This window comes from Oryza brachyantha, chromosome 3, assembly GCF_000231095.2.
Source record: "Oryza brachyantha chromosome 3, ObraRS2, whole genome shotgun sequence".
Taxonomy (NCBI): Eukaryota; Viridiplantae; Streptophyta; class Magnoliopsida; order Poales; family Poaceae; genus Oryza; species Oryza brachyantha.
In genome coordinates, this window is record NC_023165.2 from 5,197,503 (window position 1) to 5,218,613 (window position 21,111).

At 38.2% G+C, this 21,111-nt stretch overlaps 2 protein-coding genes across 3 annotated transcripts; one reads left to right on the forward strand and one right to left on the reverse strand.

Moving 5' to 3' along the window:
• Positions 1 to 170: 170 nt before the first annotated feature.
• LOC102700035 (protein DROOPING LEAF) lies at positions 171 to 7,184 on the forward strand. 2 transcript variants are annotated; one of them, XM_015834921.1, is made up of 7 exons: positions 171 to 470; positions 1,405 to 1,548; positions 2,552 to 2,645; positions 2,927 to 2,975; positions 6,149 to 6,224; positions 6,438 to 6,530; positions 6,713 to 7,184. In XM_015834921.1, the coding sequence occupies exons 1-7, from the start codon at positions 402 to 404 to the stop codon at positions 6,776 to 6,778; spliced, it is 591 nt and encodes a 196-aa protein (XP_015690407.1). In that variant the 5' UTR covers positions 171 to 401; the 3' UTR covers positions 6,779 to 7,184. The 2 variants fall into 2 exon arrangements, with proteins under 2 accessions (XP_015690407.1, XP_015690408.1); XM_015834922.1 differs by having other exon boundaries at positions 1,411 to 1,548.
• Positions 7,185 to 10,882: 3,698 nt separating this feature from the next.
• LOC102700316 (MADS-box transcription factor 1) lies at positions 10,883 to 20,977 on the reverse strand. The gene is made up of 8 exons (XM_006649573.3): positions 20,589 to 20,977; positions 14,298 to 14,370; positions 12,465 to 12,526; positions 12,246 to 12,345; positions 12,004 to 12,045; positions 11,845 to 11,886; positions 11,449 to 11,609; positions 10,883 to 11,344 (listed from the first exon to the last, which is right to left on the reverse strand). Exons 1-8 carry the CDS (start codon positions 20,771 to 20,773, stop codon positions 11,230 to 11,232), a joined length of 780 nt encoding a protein of 259 aa, XP_006649636.1. The 5' UTR covers positions 20,774 to 20,977; the 3' UTR covers positions 10,883 to 11,229.
• Between the last annotated feature and the right edge of the window lie 134 nt (positions 20,978 to 21,111).

A 21,111-nucleotide genomic window follows, 5' to 3' on the forward strand; every position in this document is an offset into this window, starting at 1 on the left:
ATTTGCCTCGAAAAAAAAGGGTTTCTTGGTGCTCGCTGATCTCTCGATCACTGTGGTTGGTCTCGTCTCGTGCGTACGGGGGTCCATGTGTGCGTGGGACCCCCGCCATTATTGCAACAATAGAAACCCTACCCCATCCTTCTCTCGGCTGTGCCCAACTCCTTCTCTCTCTCTCCTTCTCCCTCGTCTTCTTCCTCCGGCCTCTTCTTCTCGATCTCCTCTTATTGCCCTGATTCCCCGCACCACTGCTCACGCACTTGCTAGCTCTCCTCTTCCACCACCTTCTCCGCCTCCGCACACTCCTGTCAGTGAGTGCAAGGGCTAGCTTTGGTTGGCACCGCCGCCGCCGCCGCCTCCGTCGTCCTGGTCGTCGTCTCCGACGCAACCGGGGAGGAACCAACATGGATCTCGTGTCGCCGTCGGAGCACCTGTGCTACGTGCGCTGCACCTACTGCAACACCGTGCTCGCGGTAAACTCCTCGAGAAATCGGAGCGGCCGGCGGCTAAGCTAGCTGGCTGGCAGCTGGCTAGCTTGCTTGCTTGCTCCGGCGAACACACCATTCGCAGAGAACGATCGATCGCTACCTGCTGCTGCATCATGGCCTTCGTTCTTTAGCTAATCTTTTAGCTAGACAAGAAATAAAAAAAAAGAAGCGTGAGAGTGTTAATTCTGCTGTCTTCTACTGCAGATTGCAGAAAGACTCTCACTTTGATCCAATCCTTGGCTTGCATGCTTACTACTCACAGGGCAGTGAGCTAGCTTGATAGCTGGGGCCGAAATCCAGCTTCTTGCTGCTCTTCTGTGTCTTGAGGAAGCTAGCTAGTGGAAACTTCCACGGGGATTGTTCATGACACGTGATTGATGTGTCTTGCTGTCTAGGCTTTCCTATCTTCCTGCATGGTGTTTTATTGGCTAGCTCTCTCTTTCTTCTTAGGTAAATTCATTTGGGCATGGCTCTTGATGCTTTGTAGAATATTCTACTCGTTGGGTCTCCTGATATGCAGTGTCATGTTCCATCTCTCGCTTCCATTAGGGTCTGGTGTTTCCATTTCTCCCCTTGCTTTCTTTGTTGCTACCTTCAGGTTCAGGCTGCATTTTTAAATTGGAATATTGGACAAGAATCCAATTTACTCGTACTGCATCTTCTGTTCTTCCATTAAAAACGAGCAGCATATCTTCTGTTCTTCGTTTCTTTCTGCTTTCATTTCTCTATTGCACATGTCACAGTTCATTTCTCTCTGCTTTGTACCTCCTCTTTATTAACTTATTTCGTAGCACAGATTCCATCCATGATGCTGTTCGACACACTGGCTTTTCCTTAAGGACAGTGCCATGCAAGGAGATGAAGAACACACGGGTTGGCTAAATTGCATGATGTGATTAATTTTTCGCCTTTTGGGTAGCTGCAGGTTGGAGTCCCATGCAAGAGGCTGATGGACACCGTGACTGTGAAATGCGGCCACTGCAACAACCTCTCCTTCCTCAGCCCGCGGCCGCCCATGGTGCAGCCGCTCTCCCCAACTGATCACCCCTTGGGCCCGTTTCAGGTCAGTCCTTCCTTGACACAAACTATCCTTCTGCATCTTCTGTTAAGTTCTTCCATTACATCCATTCTTTTTTTTTTCTTGGGTTGCATCTATCTCCTTTCAGCAGCGATGCTTGACTCTATCCTTCTGCATCTTCTGTTCTCCCGTTAGATTCTTTTTTTTTTTGGGGTTTCATCTATCTCCTTTCAGCAGCGATGCCTTTTCTTTCTTATTGTTCTTTCTCGTCTTCTTCTTCTTCGGTTCTTCTTGATGTTTCTACTTTCTCTTTCTGCATATGGTAGCTAGCTACTTTCTTGTGTGAGGAGAAAGGATAGTGATAACTCTTTCTACAATCTACTCATGCAAGAAAGGGGAACACAAATAAAGAAGTTATTGCACATGGAGTGGGATTTTTTCTCATGAAATATGGTCAGCAGACCTTCTTTTTTAGTAGTAGTAGTTTCTTCAGTGGTGTTCTTTTGTTCAGTTAATTTCTCTCTCCTCTCTTTCTCTCTCTAGCTCTCTCTATATCTGTCCTGTCTCGGCTTTATGGAGCCACTCAAAATACTGTTTGCAAGGCAAGATTAAACAAAGCTGGATTGCAAAAAGATTTCTCTTGCGCATCTGTGGCCTGGGCAAGCCCCATCGCTGCAAAAGCGGCCGGCCAGTTCATCTTTTTTTTAAGGCAGCATATACAGCTGCTAGCAGCAGCAGCTGCTCTGCTGGTGGCATTCATGCCTCTCCAAAACAACTCCTGCATTTTCATTTGTTTATATTTTTGTGTGGAAAGATCGAGGCATTCATTAGTCGTAGTATCTCTGTGCTCCGAGTTGACTACCTACCCAAGGGAGATCTGGGAACAAAATAGTTCTTAGCAAATGATGATTTTATCATCATCGTACTACATGCATGCCAAGATCGAGCTTCTTGTACATGAGAGAGATCTTGAAATGAGCTAGCTGCTACTACTAGCTGGGACCTAACCTTGGTTACTTTGTGTTGTGTGAATATTTCTTGGTGTTAGGGACCCTGCACTGACTGCAGGAGGAACCAGCCGCTGCCGCTGGTCTCGCCGACATCAAATGAGGCTAGCCCCAGAGCACCCTTTGTCGTGAAGCGTAAGTAGCAATTAAGCAACTATGTACACTTCGATCTCTCTCTATATATACCAGTAGATATATGCATATATATATACGTACATCAATACCTTTCTAATTAAGTAAATTTTGCTGTTAATTTCTCCCACTACTCCTTATATATTGTTTACTCTCTTCGGAGTCCACCACTACCTTTGTCTTGTGGATGTCTCGCTTGGAATAAATAGGAGCAAACAGCTAGCTAGCATGCATATCTTGTATTTCTTTCATCTCTGACATATTTTTTTGGTCTTCCATTGTAGCCCCAGAGAAGAAACACCGCCTCCCATCTGCTTACAACCGCTTCATGAGGTCAAAAAATATTTCCCTATATTTCCCTTTATTGTATATGCATGATCCCTAGTTAATATGGTTTGCACACATGTGATCTAGTATATAGTTTGTTTTGTGAGTTCCTTTTGTTGTAGTGAATGGTTCAATATTTTTCATTTCTCATGTATAATAAATTCCATGAGATCTGCACCTGTTTTGGAAAGAAGTTTCAAGTTTCATCAAGTGGGATTTATCTCCTTCTATAAGTAAGAAGAATATATACATCACAAAATTTATCATCCAGGGTCAGGACATTTTATCTTGTAATTAAATCTCAGTAAATTAATTAGAGGCTACTCTAGTTGCTAGTACATGTAGTTTTGTGAACTGAAGAGTAACCATTTGTTTCTCTGAATCAAACAAGTACTATACCGTACCCTAGTTAATTAGCTAGCTAGCTAGCTAGCTAGACCTTGATATGGATTTAGCTTGTTTATTTTTATTCAACAGTTTAAGAAAATTAAAGATAGAAAGAGAATAATGTGCATATAGAATTTCCTGATCAACCGTTTTGATATGATTTTTCTGTGATTTGGGTTGGGGGGAGGGTTGATGAATTAATAAATTATATATCTATAGAAAATACCCCATGGTGCATTTTTTGTTGCCACTATAGTAATTCCTTCTTTAATACATTTCGTTCTTGTGGATAAAAGGACTCTCTGTTTTAGGCTTTCAGGAGCCTTATTGTTTTAGATGATATCTCTAATTGCACTGATTTTATCGGATCTCTCTCTACATAAAATGATCTGTATATCTAAATTTGTTATTTGTCACCTTTTTTTAAAACAAAACTACATACTATATTCATGTTGATTCTATCATATCCCTGTTAATTGATCAGTTTTGGAAGGCCATATAGTAGCAATAATTTTTACTACTATAAAAGTCTTTAGTACCACGTACTCCCATTGCATTTTTTGAATTTATCCTCTTAACTTCGTAATATTAAAAATCAATCAAATCTAGATGGATATTCACATAAAATCAAATTGATATGGATATTTTCTATATAAAAAAGATGGTCACATATTTCATGAAAAATATTTTTCTATTTATTCTAGAAATAACATATTATGTTTTTATCCTTTGCAAAGCACATTATTCAGCTAGTAATTAGTAAATTAAAAAAAGACACAGTTTCCTTTGAAAAACACACGGCCAATACATAGTATAATTTCAAGGATCTGGGAGAAGTGTTACTTAAGTTCACGTGGATTCCTAGAAAAAAAAATGAAGACAATGAAAATCCTAATTGGTAACATATTTACCTATATAATGTGATTCATGGTTGTGTGCATCTTATACATGCAGCTGTGGCAGGAAGTTAATTTACAATATCTAAGATATAATCTGATTAATTTGTTTAATAAAATGGAAAAGAAGAGTTTAAATGTTTCCTGTTCACCAATATCCTTAGTTTTTTTCCTCCCAGACATTGTATTTAGTTAACCTTTGCCAAATTATGGCATTATTGATATCGTCTACTTGTACCATTGATTGTTTCGTATGTTTTGTGTGGTACAACTATTTTTGTTTCTCTTATAAAACATAAACATCAATTGTTTTCGATAAATAACTGCCCAATGATTCTTTAGGAAAGAACAACAATGTTTCGACAAATTAATACATCAATCGAAACTTCCACACTAGCTATATGTGATACATACATAACCATTTTATAAATAATGGGTACAATTCGATCTGTTCAACTGTTTTGATATAAATAAAACATTGATTATGAATGGCATATTATAAATTTTTAATGAAACAAACTTAATTAAGAGTAATTTCACCTACAAACCTACCAGCTGTAGGTAAACATTTAATTTGTTGGTGTTAAATTCTTATGATGTATGCTATGGTCAAATTAATTGTTGGCTACAAATAAAATGAGTGCTTTTAGAAATTATAATTGCACTGTAAAAGATAGGGACTGTTGTGATCTCGTGCAGTATTACGGTTTATAAGGGCACGTGCAAAAATGTTTATTAGCTGGCTCTCTTAGTCGTTACGTAAGTAAATTTGGTGACGTGGAGGAAAGAGAGGAAATGAGAGAGAAGTCGACTCTTAGCATTTATTAAAAGAAACTTTGGATAAATAGGAAAGTATCGTAATAAAAATATTTTATTGCATTAATGAAGAAACCATGCCTGACTCTAGTTTTGTACGTATTATTATAAAATAGATTCTCGTTGCTGACGTTGATCATGTAAGCGTCCATAGTGGGCTATACCTTTGAACATGCCCTAACAAACTAAATCATTTTGAATCTAAACCATTAATTTATATGAGTCATCTTTAATTGCACAACTCAAGGAAGTTCACCATGCAGTAAATAAGATTTCCTTTCTTGGGATTGTTTTAATTAAATTGACCCTTCCGTAAATAGCGGGTGTTATAAACTGAACTTAATCTGATTCTCCATTATGTACTCCCTCTGTATATAAACAATGACATCACTGACTTCTTTTACGCACGTTTGACCATTCGTATTATTCATAAATTGTATGCAAATATGTGAAAATGTGAATATAATTTAAATGTATTTAGTACTAAATCTAATCACAATAAAATAAATGATAATTAATAAATTTTTTTAATAAGATGAATGATCCAACTTGTGCTAAAAAATTAACTGTGGCATCTATAAAAATAAGGAGGGAATACTATTGGTCATTTCCTTAATTAAATACTAAGTGAGTTAAAATCGGTTATTTTCCTTAAACTAAATAAGACAAGATAGGATACGAACCTAGAGTATTTTGTATGGTAAATTCGATGCAGGGGGGATTTCACAAGACATGGCAAAGAGGGACAATACTGAACCAAATAAGAGTAGCGTGACTAGCGAGCGTCAGAACATATGATATCAATAATATTTTTTAATTACACAACGATCATGTCATTAATAACGTAAATTAAACCAAATGTAATATGCATGGGGACAAACTAAATTGGAATGTAGATATCAGATTATGTCTAATCCACACAAACTAAACTGGAATGGAAACTAAACCAAAAGGGCAAATTAAATATGCCTTGCAAATTAATACCTATCTATACATTTTTCAAAAATAAATTCTTCTCATGCATGGATGTAGATCAGCATTAATAAGATGTGTAATACACCGATGGTTTTGGAGATGCAGGGAGGAAATACAGCGTATCAAAGCTGCCAAGCCAGATATCCCTCACAGGGAAGCCTTCAGCATGGCTGCCAAGAATGTAAGTTCTACTCATCGATCCCCATCATATATCCCGGCCGGCCCCCAATAGCATGCATGTGATCAACATTTGTGATGGTTATTAACAGCAATTAATCGACCGGTCTCTCCTAGCTAGCTAGCACACATAAATTATATTAATTCTATTGCATAATTAATTGCATGTGTCTGATCGATCGATCGGCTTGATCTGCAAACGCATTAATTTACGTAGTGGGCGAAGTGCGACCCCCGCTGCTCGTCGACGGTTTCCACTTCCAACAGCAACCCTGAGCCCAGAGTAGTATCAGCGCCCGTTCCACATCAGGTACGTGATGTGTGTGTACCTGATGTGTGTTTGATACTACTAAATGGATTTGATGAGCTTAATTCACATCATAATCCTCTCATTATTATTCTATCTAGCTTGTGTGTGTATATCTCACGAAGGATCGATATTATATATATATTAATTTTGATATATGTGCGTGCTTTATTGATATGTACCAGGAGAGGGCCACTGAGCAGGTGGTCGAGAGCTTCGACATCTTCAAGCAGATGGAGCGCAGCGGCTAGGGCGCCGCCGCGGCGGCCGGCGGCCGGCGGCGATCTATCAGCGGCGCAGCTCGCATAAAGTCGGCTGGCCACCATGCACTGGGGATCGGAGTGTTCGTCGATCTGCAGATCGATCGATCACCACCGCCGTCAGCTCGATCATGCATGCGTGCTCATCGTCCCCGTTAGCATGCATCTATATATATATATATATATATGTGTGTGTGTGTGTGTGTGTGTGCAAGTACGCGCGTTTTCTGTTTATTAGTTATGTTTGATCTTGTTAATTTGTTGAGTTGTTGCATGGAGTGTACCCCTCAATTATATAAGACCAGCTGCCTCTAACGTACGTTATACGTACGTACGTATGCTATATATATTCGTCATCTTATAAAGCGACCTGAGTTTCTTGTTATTATTACTAACTCCGTCCCATAATAACTTTATTTTTCGATTTATGTGTCCAAAGTTTGACCATTCGTCTTATTTGAAAATTTTGTTAAAAAGCTTTAAAAAATTAGTTACGCATAAAGTATTATTCATATTTCACCATCTAGTAACGATAAAAATATTAATCGCAAACTTTTTCAAATAAGACGAAGAGTCAAAACATTATATCTAAAAACTAAAAAATGAACTTAATATGAGACAGAGGTAGTAGTTGACAGTTGAATAGCATATCATGATTATCACATGTCCAATTAACATGCTGGTAGGTTTTCACATATATAAACATGCATAATCAGTAAATAGTACTCCCTCTGTTTTACACTATAAAAGTTCCTAACCTTGGCTAGATTCATCCATCGATGATTATATGTAACTTGTATATATGTATGAATTAATTAGTATCTATATGAATCTAACAAAGTTAGAATGTGATATTGTGAAAACAGAGGGACTAGTTTAGTACAGATCTACTTCATACCTCTATAAACCCCCCTTCTTTCATAAAAATTTCATAAATATTTGACGTTTAAGATAAGAATCGGTCCAACTTTTAAAATTTCAACAATCAATTTTATATTGGAAGTAAGTTTATAAGAACTAATAAGTTTGTGATATATTATACTACTTTTCAAGGTAAATCTATAAATACCTTTAAAAAAAGATTTAAGAAATTATTGATAGTTAGAATTTTATAAGTTTGACCGAAGATTGTATCCTAAACATCAAATATTTATGTCCGTTGTTATTTATTTGGAAATATATTCTTTCACTCAGTTAACTGCGTGCATGCTATTGTGTCTTATCTTTCTCCTCTCTCACACACGGCTAATCCATAGCATATTGATCTATTAGTTTAAAAATATGATAATACTATCTCCATCCCAGAATATAGAAGTTCTATAGCTGCACATAAGTATTAACAAGGTTGGTGGAATTAAATAAGATCATTTTTCCATCCTCAAAAATGTATCATGATGTACCACTGTTTTCTATATAAAATTTGGTACCTACATAGAAAACAGTGGTACCTTCTGATACCTCGTTAAGGATGGTAAAATTGCTCAAATAAGAAATATTGTGATTGATTCAAAAAAATGTAAATATGTGAAAAACTTTAGTGATGAAATTTTGTGATTCGATGAAAAATGATGTATTAGTTGTTTTATTTGGCAATAATTTTTGAATGATAGAGATTGTTGTTACTCTCCTGTCCTAGAATATAAGAAGCTTTAAACTTGGGATGTTTATTAAGGAAGTTGGTGGAATTAATTAAATGTGAGGAGGGTTGTGATTGGTTGAGATGAAAAAGTAGCTAGAAAACTTAAGTGGTGTGGAAATTTGTAATTGGTTGAAAAGAAAACATAGATACAGAAGTTGTTATATTTTGGAATGCGGCTAGTATGCAAAGTTTTTTTGGGTATTTTTTTTAAAAAATAGGGTAAGAGTATTATGTAAAGTGCTGGCCAGCTCCATCAACAGATTCCAGTACTTAGGACATGGATAACTTGTCAAAATTAAGAAGCCCACACGAATGGGCAACAGCCTGAAACACTTGAGAAGAACTGGTCCTCTCCCTGAACTACCTAGGGCAAAACCATGGTGAGGGGACTGCGGACCATGCCACACGGCCAGGCCACTTTCAGTGATGCGTACTACACATATATGCATATATCTTTAGATAGCTTGGCTACTGGTTCGAGTGTCACTGTGTGAGGACCATCTTTTGATCCGGTTAGAGTGATCATATATATCTGTAGTACACACAGATATACAACTTAGATATTCTGACGTACCACTCGATCGTACAGTCTCTTTCCTTAGTATCTCCGTCTCGCGTACTTTTTTTACTAGCTTGAAAAGTCACAATAAATTAACCAGATTAAGATTGAGAGATCGGACAATCTATACAGAAACTTCATATAATGTCTTTTTGGTGCGATCGAATTCGTTCCATGCAATGTATATATGTTGATGTTGGAGAGGGTGACTGTTCGGCTTTTTTTTTAAAAAAAACAAAGGACATATTTAAAAATAAAAAATATTTTTTGATTAAAACTTTTATGTACATGTTCCTACGATTTAAAATCAATGGCTTGAAAATAAATAACTATGAAAAAATACCAAAGTCAGCTCCATATTTAAGATTAAAAATTTAAAATTTGCCTCATAAAGCATAAACTGAAATGAAAGTATGAGGGTGAGACTGTTATTTGCATGCCCTACTAAACTGCTACTGCTTCCTCCATGTTTTTTTACATGATGCCGTTGATTTTCATGTTTACACTATACCATTCGTCTAATTTTAAAAAAATATTTAATTATTAATTATTTTGTTATAATTTGATTTTATTATATAAACTTTAAATATGACTTATAATTTTACATATTGAATAAAAGTTTTGAATAACGGATGTCAAACATAGATTCAAACGATGTCATATGAAAAAACATATAGATAATACTATTTATTTATTAGTACTTTTATGCTTTTAATTTGGTTCCACAAGATTATATATTTACACTCTTAATTTCATGGTGGTGTTAATTCTTCAGTTTGATTGCTTGATTTTGTCCGTCAATTAGCAGAAGAATGCGCGGAGAGATTGAGAGAAGTACTTTTTATGTAGCGTTACAAGTTCAGTGTGGACTCAGGTCTGGTCTGTGCACAGTGGAGTAAGATTTTCAGTGCGGAGTGGACTCCGGCAGAAATCAGGCCGGCCGCCGGCGGCTAACCGGTGGCTATCCGTGACGACCGGTGCGCGTGCACGAGCACAGCGCGCGAGACTGATGGCAGCGGCCGGCCGGCGTCGGCGAGCCGAAGCTTGCGCCTCCTCGTACGTTCACCTGATGGCGGTGATAGGATAGGGTGAGGCCGGCCGGCCGCGCGCCGGGCCCGTCGGTTAGGTGGTGGTTCCGTGCAAGTGTTCATGCTTGCGATCGAGCACACGGCGAGATCGCGAGGACAAAATCGATCAAGGCGCGCGGACGGCCGGCGAGAGCAAAAGTCGCAGGGGCAGGCCCGGCCGGCCGGCAGTGCGGTGCCAGTGCCAGTGCCAGTGCCAGTTGCCTGCCCCGCATCCGCGCGCGGCGAGGACCGCGCGGTCGCTTTTCTGCACAAGTGCGCTCCCGGCCGCTCCCCGCGCGCCAGAGGAGCGCGCCGCGGCAGGCAGGCGTCAGTGCGCCCTGCTCCGTGACGCGTCCGTGCCGTGCAAGGACGGCGACGCCGTAGAGCGCGAGACGCCCGCCGGATCGACGCGCGCGAGCGAGGGCCCGTTGGTGCCGACAGCTAGCAGTGCGAGCGAGCAACGGCCGCCGCTCATGTCACCACGCGGGTGTGGCTGGCTGCAGGCCTTTTGGCTTGCTTGTTTGGCATTTCGTCGAACAGTCACCGTGCCGTACTACAGCTAGCTAATAGTAAAACTAATTAATGACAGTGCACGCGGTAATTCAGTACGCAAACTTCGCGACAGGCACAGATGAAACACACGTATCCATCAGCATCTTTTGGTATCATCTGAAAACAAACAAAAAAAAAGGGATCAGCACATTTTGGTGATCGCAGCAACTGCAGCGACAATATCGTTGTCATATGATCTCATAACATAACACCTCATGTCTTAACATTTCTTGCACTACTTAAACTAATTAATCGCCACAAGTTTTTGAGATTAGATATATATACTCGATTAGCACAAGATATACATATAGATCATCACAAATATGACAAAGTTGAGTTCTAACTTCTTGATTACTACTAGTAGATCCAGAACCAATCAAGTATGTTACCGATGGACCTACGATACAGAGACAACACATGCGTGCATCAAACGAATTATTATTCCCCTGATTAACTGTTTGGGAAGAAGTCGCAAGATCGAGAGCACGTATTCGCGAAATATAGATCAGGGATTACATTACATATGCCCGTAATTACTGGATTACAGGGCCATGTTTTGGTTCATCGATCCATGGGCATGCACTGGCTAGCTTCTTGTTTGCTATCTGAACTGATCAAACACACATCATATCCAGCCGGATGGGATGTGTTCATTGGGGTGATGAGCAATCATGTCTGCTGCTTCATTGTTCAGATGGTCCATGTAGGCCTGATGGTGGTGAGGATGAGGATGATGATACCTAAATAACAAAAGAATTAGTCTGCATTTTCACATTTTGGGTATCTTTTTTTCAGGCAAGAAATTAAAAACTGAACACACACACACACACACACACACACATACCCAATCTGCAGGGAGTGATCACCCTGATCTGGGTGAGGGTGAAGAAGCCCCTGATGATGATGAGGCTGATCAGCAGCAAGAACAGTAGCTGAGCCGCTGTGCCCACCACCATCCTGCCAGGAGGACATATGGAGCACATTCTCTGCACTGGTTTCCTGTAACTGCACGAGCAACAAACGCTTCGGCGGTGTGAGAATTGAAGATCATCAAAAAACTTTTAGGCCCGTACGTACCAGGGGAAAAAAGTTTTATTCCGTGCAAATACTGTAACACCATGAATTAATCATAGAGCAAGAAAAGATCGTGGCTGGCACTGTGTTGCAAAAGGAAAAAGATGTTTGTTGTCTGAACATTGACGCACGCAATAATGGCTTTCAGGGTGATCGCTGTGCTTACCTTTTTCCTCAGGTCTTTGTTGAGATCTTGCAGTTGTTGCTCCTGCAGAATAAATTTTGGTGTTTAATAATTTGCCATATGTAGAATTAATAACTTAGATAGAATGCAAAGTTGGGAACAATAAAACTAGGTAGGAAGTAGCCAAAATTAATTCAGTACCTTGGTCTTCAGATCAAAGAGCTGATCAAGTAGTGCTTGGTTCTGCAGAAATATTGAGCGTGTGTGTTATAAGCCACGCAAACAAACAGATTTAAATGTATACCTTCATCAGGATAATCGCCGTAAAGGTAATAATAAGCTTCTTCTGATATTGATCTAGGTGCAGTGTTAAGAGGAGCACATATATAGTATAGAAGTAGCATTTGCTTTCTTAGGGTAACATGGTGAATACAATTTTTTACCTTTCTTAACCTGATTTGCTTGAGGGATACTTCTATTTGGTTCTCAAGCTGCTCCAGCTCCTTCATGCTTAGTGGGCCCAGATCCTCACCAAGAATATTTCTGCATTGTGTGAAATGCTAGTAAGTCATAGGAACAGATCTGCCTCTCAGGAGTTACACAGCAACTTAGAAATATATAAGAAGCGAAAATAGTTGATCACATTCATCTCTGAAGACTACCTTTGTGTGGTTTGTAGAAATTCAACTCTTGTTTTCAGCTTCAGGTATTCTTGGTAATTAATCTGGTTTAAAGAACAACAAAATGCAGATTAGCTCTGTAATCCTGAAGCTACAAGATCTCAGACCATGTTGGCAGAAGGAAAAGATGACTAAAAACTGCAGGCATAACAAAGTACAGTTCAGGATGAACGGAACATTCAAAACTATTATCTCCGTTCCACGTTATGTTATAAGACTTTCTGATCATACCTAGATTTATACGTATGCTAATGAATCTAGACACATATACAAACTATATACATAAATACATGGATGAATCTAGACAAATCCAGAAAGTCTTATAATGTGAAATGGGTGGAGTACTAAACTCACTCTTGTTTTAGATTATAACTGTGTTAGAAAACGACATGCAAAATAAACGATGAACACAGTAGATTAATCACGGAAGACACGGGATTTAACGTGAAAAACCCTCCTAAAGCAGTATAGAAAAAAACACGGGCACCAACCAGTAAAATATCTTCACTATTTCGAGATTAGGTTACAACGCCGCATGGGCCTCTGCTTCACTATATCGAAGTCAGCCTTTCTGTGGGATTTGGATAATAACTCAACAAACTGAACCTACTTCATGAATGTTAATATAGACCACATGGCATAAATCACTTCAAAGACGAACATAAACTAATATATAGCTGTAGTTTCGGACCGCGGAGCCTAAGAGCAATAGGGTGGCACTGATTAACTAATTTGAGAGCAAAAATTTTACAACCCTATTAGCTTGCAGTGCACCAACTAATCAAACTGCCAAACAAATCCAAACCCACGTTTACTGGCTTAGCACATTTTCTCCCTGTCCCTTGTAACAACAAAAATTTATATCTTTGTCTATACTAATTATGTTTCATAATGTAAGACTTTTTAGCATTCTCTATATTTATACAGACCTAATAAATCTAGATAAATATTAATTAATAGACGAATCTAGTAAATAACTAAAATGTCTTATAATATACTCACTCTATATTATTTATATGACGTCGTTGACTTTTAAGTTCACGTTTGACCATTCGTCTTATCCAAAAAAATTGTATAATTATTAATTATTTTGTTATAATATGATTTATTATTATAGGAACTTTAAGTATGTATTATAATTTTACATATTTGGTTATAAATTTTAAATAAGACGAATAGTCAAACGTAATTCTAAAATCGGTGTCATACATAAAAATATGGGGGAAGTAAACTGGATGAAGTCTTAGAAATCTTCGACTACGAAACCACACGTTAAAGCCAATTTGAAAAGCCATGCATCGCCAGCCCATGATCACCGCAGCCCACCACGCGGAGGCGAGGCCGGGAGGGGTCACACGGCCCACAGGCCCACATCCCTACGGCCCATCACGCGGCCTCGCGGGGTCACACGCACGCTACGCTCCTAGCTTTCGGCCCATCTAAACCGCGCGTCCGGCGCCTCGGCTTCTGATGGGCCCGGCCTGTTAGCCCAGCTACGGATCAGTTTCACTTGCATGAGCATCACTGCTCATCAGGGCATGACACAGTGACACTAAACTCTACTCATAACACGAATAGGGCAAGAGAAAAACCATATGCATCAGATGTTAAGGATAACACATTAACTTTTACCTAAAAAATATATATAAGGATAACACGGCTCTTCATCTCATATGAACTCAGGCAGCCAACCCTTTTTCAATGCGTACAATTAAATAAAAGCCAATGACTGACTCATACATAATGTTCTAGGAGTGAGATGTAATTAAAACGTGAAATGTTTTTGTTTAATTAGGAAATTAAGAGGAGGCTTACTTCGTTTTCCGGAGCTGCTGCATCCTGTGAGTTGTAGTTGCAGCTGCGGTACCTCTCCAGTGTTTTGTACATGCTGGAAGTGAAAAATAATATATATATGAAGGAATAATTAGGTAGAATGAGCAACCTTCAAACTTGAATTGAGTGGATAAGGATTTGCAGATGCATTTACACATTTTCTTAGCAAGTAATGAATCATGCAATTGTAATTTAAGCAGGTAGGCGATTGAGAAATGCAGAATGGTGATTTAAACTAATCAACCATATGCTGCTGCTCTTTTTGTGTGGTTATCTGCGATGATAAGTTGAGCACATTATTACAAATTAATCAGTGAACCCATAAAGCTAGCTAACTAACAGAGCTCCTTGTGCAAGAAGTTCATGTTACCATAATAAGAAATTTAGTCTGAAATTTATTTGATAAGAGTGTGATATGCATACATAAACTAATAATATATGAATATAGATGGTCAGTTCTAAAACTTTAGTTTTGTTTTTTATCCAATTAATTGAGACACGCGCAATTTTTGCATATTGCTTTATTCAAGGTTTTGTTTCACATGGCACAAAAACAAATGTGCAAATTGACAAGTTTTTTTTGAATGAAATGGTATTTGACAACCTGTTTCAAGGAGAAATCCGTGAGCATATAATTATATGTCAAAGCTATGACCTTTGAGTTAATGTATGGCCTATCATAACTTGATTCTGTCTATCATTAATAACCTGCACCCAAACTATATGACCACCTATATCTACAACCACTGCACCATATATGTTTTGCTCCATATATACATTGACTGATAAATTAGACCCCCTGCGTGCTGGTGTTCTTTTACAAATTGCATTTTATTAAGTAAAATAACTTCAGAAACCACTGGCATAGATATATCGATGTTTTGTTGTAGGATTAATTGTTTCTACGATGCCCTTAATATATAATATATATGTGCTACTGGATGAAAATTTCATGTTGATGATCCTGATTTCTCATTAAAAGGCATCATATTATCTTTAGAAAAAGCACATCACATGAACTCCCACACAAAGTTGGAATATAATTATCTTTTCCATTGATCCTTAAGTAAAACCAGTATATTGTAGTAATATATTCTCACAAGAGATATGTATAACATGACTGCTATTTTCGTCAACTAACAAATCTGATTAGCTGAACCTTGTGGATGGCAGGTGGCAATCTAGCCAATCCTTTAAACTTGTCTTACTACACCAAATAGAATCAGAACAGATCGAGGAAGCCGTGTACTCATATTGTATGGGCTAATAGCTAGAATATCCCCCCGGGGTGTTTAGTTTCTTCGTGGAAAACCCAAACGACATATTTAAAACAAAAAATAATTTATAAATGAAACTTTTATATACGTATTCTTAGCGATCTACTCCCTCCATTCTTTTATATTTGTCGTTGGTTAGCTTAAAAATGAGCTAAACAACGTCAAATAAATAGAAACGGAGGGAGTAATATCCAAGGCAAAAAAAAACTACAGTAAAACTCCATAAAATTAACTCCAAATTTAAGACTAAAATTTAAATTGTCTTATAAAGATAAGTAGAAGTGAAAAGATGGAGTTCTAGATCTAAGATTATATACACACACGTCATTTTTGTTATAAGTTTATACATGTTTACTATTTTTTTTCTCTTTGCATGAGCCAAAAAAAACAGAGGATTACTATATATATGACATATTAATTTTGGACAGACCGAAGTTTTTTAGATGCTTGGAGAGAGCAAAGGAAAATTAAATATATCATATTATCAATAGATGAAAGTAATTAGAGGACAAAGAATTTATGCTTGCCACTTGAAAAATACAAATTTGCAATATGATGCTAATAGACACTACTTAATGGGGTTACTGTATCAGTACTAAGTAAAACAGTACCATGTAAGATTGATTCTAGGGTTTAAACCCCATTAATAACCAATATGTAGGACATAATTTGTAGCATACATGATTAGTTACAAACAGAAGGTGTTGATTAGCACCAACTATAGTCTCCATTATGTGTATCCCGTTTGAATTAACACAAAATGACGATTTAAGAATTATTTCTCTCTAGGTTTGCAGCACTGTTAGTATATATCATGTACTAATTCACTAGCACGTTTTTGGTTCATTAATCATACATCCCATTTATAACCTAGATGCCCAAATTAATGTCCTTTTAGCACAACCTTGTAGGCATATATCACGTGTTCAGCACAAACAATATAATCTCCATCCATCTGTTCAGGGACTTTGATTTGTCTATACAGTTTTTTGGTAGTTCTCGTAGGGTGTGTTTGGTTCGTGGACTAGGTAGGATGAGTTAGAGCTAGGATCATGAAAGATGAGCTGATTTCATTTTTCTATTTGGTTGAGTGAATAGGTTAAATCTTGTTTTTTTTTCCAGATAGAGGGATAATATGAGATAGTAAAAAAGGAATGACTCCGACCCAACACACCTCAACCTTGCAACCAAATAAACCTATAAAGATATGAGGCAACTAATTAAATTGACACACACTAATTATCTTGACGGCCAGTTTGGAAATACCGTAAAAGTGGGCATGATGCATTTATCAATTATACCAAAAAAATTAACATGAGGTTAGCTGTTAAAGCACATACGTCTTCTATGAATATGTCCCTTCATCAGTGATGCATTTATCGTTCATTATCTAATCTGTGATAGCTATTTAAGGATATAAATTGCTCAATTACTACTACAGAGTTAAAAACTTCTTTAGAAACATCAATTAAGGAACTTTTACAAATGTCCCAAACACATCGTTAAAAGATTGGAAAGTGTGCTAACAAAAATCCACAATCACATTACTTAATGTCCAAAAAACAACACTTACACTTGCCTTCCTGCCATTTTTCCATGCACCAAGCTACGAAATGTAACACGCTCTACATATATCAATAGCTTAGTGAATTTACACACTTCTCCACTTTGGTACTGCACTCAATCGTTAGTTGTGGTAGAAGACTGGGCTCTGCTACGCAGATCCACTCAACTTGGAAACAAGTACATATTGCTAACTGCCTGGTCGATAAATTCTACCTGTAGTTACTACCTCTATCTCATGTTATGTGTATTTCTCACAAATAGCGTACGTGTGGAGTGCTGGTTGTCCCATCAATCAACTTATATTCAAATCTTTATTTATTTTACCCCACTCTATCTCTCACTTCATACCATCTCTCTATTTAATAAGGAAATTAATTTATTTTTTCTTACACTAATTTGACTTTACAGTTCTAGAAATGTATTTATATTGGAACTGAGTGAGTACTAGCTAATCAAGTTAGAGTAGGGTGGCCTTGCATCTTCTTTGGCTTTTAAAGATTGCAAGCAATTAGTTCAGACCTTTTATTCTTAAGGATCGACATTATTAAAGACAGTAGTGGTGGTGGTGACACCACCATTATCACTTACTCCCTCCATCCCAAAACAAATCAACTTTTCAGTTTTTAGATATAATGTTTGACTCTTCGTCTTATTAAAATTTTTTACGATTAATAATTTTATTTTTATTAGATAATAAAATATGAATATTACTTTATGTATGACTAATTTTTTTATAATTTCTTGAAATTTTCTCAAATAAGACGGATGGTCAAATATTCGACACAGAAACCAAAAGGTTGGTTTTTTGTGGGACGGAGTACATGTGAGCCATTAATCAGCACAGTATATGCAAATAGTCTACTTACTCTTTGTACTTATGTAGTTCTATAACTTTTAAATATTTGAAGGATTTATTTTTCTCTGTTTTCTACATGAAGGATTTTTTGTACTTTTTAAGCACATATAAACATATGTGATCTTGTTTCAACCAATGAAAATTTTTTTTCAACAGGACTTAATTTTGCTATTTTTAATAACATGTTCCAACACACATGTATTTAGATACTATATAATAAAAACACAACACTTAGCAAATACAGCTATTTTTATTATCTTGATGGCAATCTTATTCCCAAGTTTACCATTAGAAAAATAGAGTGACTCTTCTAGCTAGCTAGGAGCATAAAAGGGGTTCTTGACAAACAAATTAAGGAGTGAAAACCTGCACGGCTGTACAATTACTTACTTCAGCCTCTGAAGATAAAACTACTCCAAAAGTGATCGAGCAACAAGAGCACCGCACCGGATATGGAGTTTACAAGTTTCTTTTTCCTTTTTTAAATGTTTTTTTGTTCATGCACAGATTTAGCAAATGTGCATGTGTGTAAACCTTTATAGTTAATTAATAATTTCAGAAAACCAAAGCAGGCAGCGGACAAGCTCTGTCTATACAGTTCACAGTTCAATTCTATAAGGGCATTCCCAATCCAATGACTAGGATTGTGTCTATAACATTAAATAAATTGTCATCTAGGATGAAAGATGATGTGGCAAGTGAATAAATGAGGAAAGAGAATGAAAACATGTCTTGCATGAGACATGGTTTCTACACAACATTTAAGATATCATGTGAGATAAGTAGCATTAAATTAAATTATGGAATAGCGGTGTTTGTATTGGAAGAGTAGTATCTAGTACTAATTTTTTGATGATGCGGAGTTTATGAAGACTACATATAGTGTTATGGGTTAGGAATACCCTAAGTAGAACAAGACAGTACTCTGTCCAACAAACGGTTCATCCAGCTTACTGATCACACATCAATCAAATTAAGTGAGTTTTCTGCATGTCCATAGTTTATTGCATGCAATGCATGCTGACCTGCTTGAGATGACACGTCTGAAACTCTGAAGAAACACACATCACTCGATGTGTACGTTTAGTAAGACTATTTCACATAGCAGTATTTCTAGTGTTCTCTACTACTCGGGACTCGAGGAAGATGCATGAAGGAAGAAAAAGAGAGCACTGGGAAAAGGATCAGGAAACTAGAACTACCAGCTTGTACTACGTGCTCTCTTCAATAGAACAGTAACTAATGGAACAGTAACAGACATATCAGCGTGGTAATAAAGGACTTGAAAACTAGACGAGTTTAATTAACACTCGTACATGTGTAGTACTACGTGTAGTATATACCCATCGCTAGCTGGACCACTGGCAATACAACTACAACTACAAAGTGTGTATATCACTTGCAAGAAAGCTAGCTACAAAGCCGGCCGGCCTGGGCCTGCAGGTTCATTTTGACACCAGCTACTGTGCCTTAATTTGGGCGAGTCGACAAAGAGGCCATCCATGTAATAGGCATAAATAGGAAACAAAAAAGGGGGTGAAATAATGCTGCTGGTAGAGAGAGATGAGTCAGAAAGTGAAATACTGAAAAAAATGGCTAAAAATGGTAGAAGCAAGCAGCAACCAGAAGAATTTGCTCCTTTGTTCTTACTCCTTGCGTACAGTATACTGTTGTGTGCGTGTGTGCAAAGAGCTCGCCAAACAACGGCCACATCGAGTGGTCGCCTCTCTCTTTGGAGCTCATCAAAAAATTAAATCGATCTACCTCGGGATCTCAACTGTTTGGGATCTCATGTTTGATTAATTAATTAATTGCATGGGCCAGTATATATACATATGTGTTTGGGATCTGAAGCTAGATAGAACATGTGTGTGTTTCTTTTGACAAAAAGGAGATCAAATGAATATACGCGCTTGTGCGTTACCGAAAAAAACAAGAATGAACAGATCAAACAGATCGATGAGAATGAAGCTCGATTCGTACTTCGGAATTTCGGATGAAGAAAAAGAGAATCTTTGGTTGGTCAACTGCCAAGAGAAGGCGAACTTTAAAAAAGAAAAAAAAAAGGAAGGATCTTTTATCATGTTTGTGCAGATTCGAGGCAAGAAATAGAGAGGATTGAGATGTATTTATCCAAATCGTGGTGGTCAGATTGCTCAGACGACGCCAAGATGAGGGGAAATCAGATGCGGCAAACAGATAAGTAGAACCAACTAAAGCTAACGGAAACAAAATCTGATATATGCTGAAAAAAAGAGGGATGAACAGGTGTCGAAAGCTGAGGGATACTTGCCCAAGATCTATAGCATATGAGCAAGTAAAAAGAAATGGGGGAAAGCGCATGCGTTCGTATAAAATCATCAAAAGTGCTAAGCAGAGACGACACACGGTTAATTAGCTCATCGATCCAATTATCCTCTAGCACGATCTTGAGGGGATTTCACTTTAATCGAGGGTTTGTTGATTATAAATTAAAACCGTTCTTGTTGTTTTATTTAGGGTTTGATAGTATTACGAGACGATGGCTGCGCCGCCGCCGGAAGCTGTGCACGACGGCATCTACGTACGACGTACCATGATGAGCTGGAGAACTCGAAGAGGCGGCCGCGGCCGGAGAAGATGATGAGGGCGACCTCGGCGTCGCAGAGCAGCGAGAGCTCGTACGCCTTCTTGAGCAGGCCGTTCCGGCGCTTGGCGAACGTCACCTGCCGGCTGATCTTGTTCTCGATCCGCTTCAGCTCCACCTTCCCCCTCCCCATCTTCTTCCTCCTCGCCGGCGACGGCAACCCCTCTCCTCTCCTCTCTCTTTCTCTCTCTCTCTACTCTGTCCCCTTCGCTGCCTGGCCTTGCTATCACTTTATGGCTGCAAAGAGAAGAGGGATATGATGCTTTGCACTGCCTGATCGTATGCTTGGCTCGCGTTAAGTAATAAGTACTCTCTCTCTCTCTCTCTCTCTCTCTCTCTCTCTCTCTCTCCCCTCTACCTCGACACGCATCCGCCTCCGGCCTCGTCCACCCGATTTAATTACCGCGCTTAGCCACCAGATTACGTCTAAGATTACCCATCAAACTGCTGTCACGTCGCTCCAGCTAGCTT

Bases quoted from the DNA above. Each gene is read 5' to 3' on its own strand.
- LOC102700316 (XM_006649573.3), bottom strand. From the start codon at position 20,773: ATGGGGAGGGGGAAGGTGGAGCTGAAGCGGATCGAGAACAAGATCAGC. The intron at 12,346-12,464 runs GTAGTCTTCAGA...CACACAATGCAG, and splicing joins TTTCTACAAACCACACAAAG to AAATATTCTTGGTGAGGATC. The intron at 11,887-12,003 runs GTACTGAATTAA...TTTATTCTGCAG, and splicing joins TCTTTGATCTGAAGACCAAG to GAGCAACAACTGCAAGATCT.
- LOC102700035 (XM_015834921.1), top strand. From the start codon at position 402: ATGGATCTCGTGTCGCCGTCGGAGCACCTGTGCTACGTGCGCTGCACC. The intron at 1,549-2,551 runs GTCAGTCCTTCC...TCTTGGTGTTAG, and splicing joins ACCCCTTGGGCCCGTTTCAG to GGACCCTGCACTGACTGCAG. The intron at 2,976-6,148 runs GTCAAAAAATAT...TTGGAGATGCAG, and splicing joins GCTTACAACCGCTTCATGAG to GGAGGAAATACAGCGTATCA.